A 2,312-nucleotide genomic window follows, 5' to 3' on the forward strand; every position below is an offset into this window, starting at 1 on the left:
CCCTGCCGAAGCCGGGCACAGAGCCCAGGGGTGCGGGCTCCCAGCCCCTCGTTGCCCGCCTAGCCCCCCTCGGTGTCCTAGAGCTGGGCGCCAAGTCCCCAGGGCCCAGCCCCCCGCTCCTCCCGCCCGGCCCTCGGGCACTCCCAGAACCAGCGAACCCGGGCGTCCAGGCTCTCGGCCCGCGGCACGCCCTGCCCTCGGGCGCTGGGCTGGGACCCAGGCGTCCGGCTTCCTGTGTGCCGTCTCCGGAGCCGCCGGGCCGAGCTCCCTGTCCCAGGTAAGTACCCGGGGGCCAAAGACGAGCCCAGGGCAGGTGAGTGCCAAGCCCGGCTGGACACTGGCAGGGGGATGCTGGGGTGGCCAGGCTGGACGGGAAGGTCTTTGTCCCCTCCGGGGTGTAACGGACGTCCGCGCGCCCCGCGGTGCAGCCGGGAGGGTCCGTCCGGCTGCTCCGGGCCTGGCTGCGGGGTGCTGGGCCGGGGATTGCATGGGGTCAGGCCCGGGCTGGGAGGGCGTTGGCAGGGCCTCCGTCTTGCACGAAACTTAAACAAACCATAAACCCTGGCACCGGCTTTGTTGTCCCGCAGCAGGAAGCAGCAACAGGTGCTGGATTTTCTCCCGGTGCTTCCTGCTGGGGCAGGGCGGGGCAGGGCAAGGCACCCTTACCCACCTCTGCTGCGCCCAGCCAGGCATGGTCCGCGACTGCCCCCGCCGCTGCCTCAGCGCCGGCCGGACCGCTGGCAGCATGGCCCTGCGCAACCTGTCGCAGCCGACGTACGAGCCACCCCCCGCACCCCTGGCCGGCAGTATGCCCGGGCTGGACAGCATGGCACGTGGCTTCCTGGGGCTGGTACAGCCCAACGCCTTCCCGGCTGGTAAGAGATACCCGCCCCCCACCGCAGATGCCCTGGGGATGGGCTTGGGGGTCAGCTCCCCCGTGCCTCAGTTTCCCCCTTTGGGCTCCCCAAACCTGCGCCCTGCCCTGTGCCCCCACGGCCTCGGGAGCCCGGACTCCTGGGTCCTGCCCTGCTGCGCTGCGCCCCCATCCTGGGCTCTGGACCTGCCGGGGCTTCACTACGGACCCCAGGCCGGGCTGGCATCTCCCTCGCAGGCCGCGTCCGGATGGGCGGCGCCGCAGGGACCCGAGGCCTTGCCCACCGGGGCCGTTGTGCCAGCGGGAGGGTCCCCCGGGGATGTCCGTGGCCTGTGCCCTCCTCTGCTGCCCCGGGGACCCTCCCATCATCCGGGCCGGACTTGCTGCGGCTCCAGAACCGCGGCTCCTTTGTGTCGCCGGGAGCTTCCCTGCGCGGCCCTTCCTGCTGCCGCGGCTTGGCCTCCTGTTTGCTCTGGTTGGCAAACAAGCAGACGCCGGGCTGGGCTGCGGGGCAGGCTGCAGGCCAGAGCCGGGCAGGGGCAGGGGCTGCAGAGCCCGGGGCCATGGGGTCCTGGCGCTGGCTGGGCTGCGTGCCCCGGGGCGGACCACCGGGGTCAAGGTCATGGCCTCGGGGTGGGGAATAGGTGACCCCATGCCCCACCGCTGCCCCTTAGCCAGGTCAGGGTCAGAGGTCATGACTAGGGGTCATTGCTCCGTGCAGCAGCCCAGGGTGGGGAGGGGGCTGCTGGGTCCAGGGCTCTGTGTGCGACCCCCCCAGCCTGGGGGCAGTGGGGCTTCTGGCTCTGCCCCCACGGCCGCTGATGCCCCTTGTCCATTCTTCTGGCCAGAGCTCCTGTCCCGGCTGATCCAGGAGCCGACCCACATCACGGAGCCCACCACGTACAAGCAGGTGCGTGGCCCCCACCCCTGCGCTCTGCCCCCCTCGTGGGCACGGCGCCCGGGCCGCGCTGACTCTCTCCCGCCGGCAGGTGCTGTCGTACGAGATGGGCTTCCTGGTGTGCGCGGCCATCGGCCTCCTCTTCATCCTCCTCATGCCCCTGGGCGGTCTCTGCTTCTGCTGCTGCCGGTGCTGCGGGCACTGCGGGGGCCGCAAGTACCAGAAGCAGGACGAGCTCACGGGCTGCCGGCGCCGCGCGCTTTGCACCACGCTGCTGCTGCTCTCCGGCCTGCTCCTGTGAGTGCCGCGTGGCATGGGGGTGCACGGAGGCTAGTGGGGGCTGCTGTGTGTCATATGCCCTATACTGCCCTGGGGAACTCTCCCTTTGCTGCCCGGGGCAGAAACCTGTCCCCTGCCCTGGCTCTGCATGTGTCCCCATGCGTGACCCCTCTGGGGCTCCGGCTCCCCCTTGCACCACTGGACCATGTGTCTCCATGCCTAGCTGCAGGCTGGCTCCCATAGTCCCCCCTGAATTCAAGA

The 2,312-nt window shown here is 71.2% G+C and overlaps 1 protein-coding gene across 1 annotated transcript in view; it reads left to right on the top strand.

The window, feature by feature from the left end:
• Nucleotides 1-6: 6 nt before the first annotated feature.
• LOC102386050 (prominin-1-A-like) overlaps nt 7-2,312 on the top strand; it is a 7,258-nt gene continuing 4,952 nt past the window's right edge. Inside the window, exons 1-5 of the mRNA XM_025215637.1 lie at nt 7-277; nt 588-603; nt 686-875; nt 1,723-1,784; nt 1,864-2,069. Of these exons, the coding sequence (XP_025071422.1) occupies nt 692-875; nt 1,723-1,784; nt 1,864-2,069 (452 nt within the window). The 5' untranslated portion in view covers nt 7-277; nt 588-603; nt 686-691. The remainder of the gene's footprint in view (nt 278-587; nt 604-685; nt 876-1,722; nt 1,785-1,863; nt 2,070-2,312) is intronic.

The sequence above is a fragment of the Alligator sinensis genome, unplaced genomic scaffold (genome assembly GCF_000455745.1).
Source record: "Alligator sinensis unplaced genomic scaffold, ASM45574v1 scaffold859_1, whole genome shotgun sequence".
NCBI lineage: Eukaryota > Metazoa > Chordata > Crocodylia > Alligatoridae > Alligator > Alligator sinensis.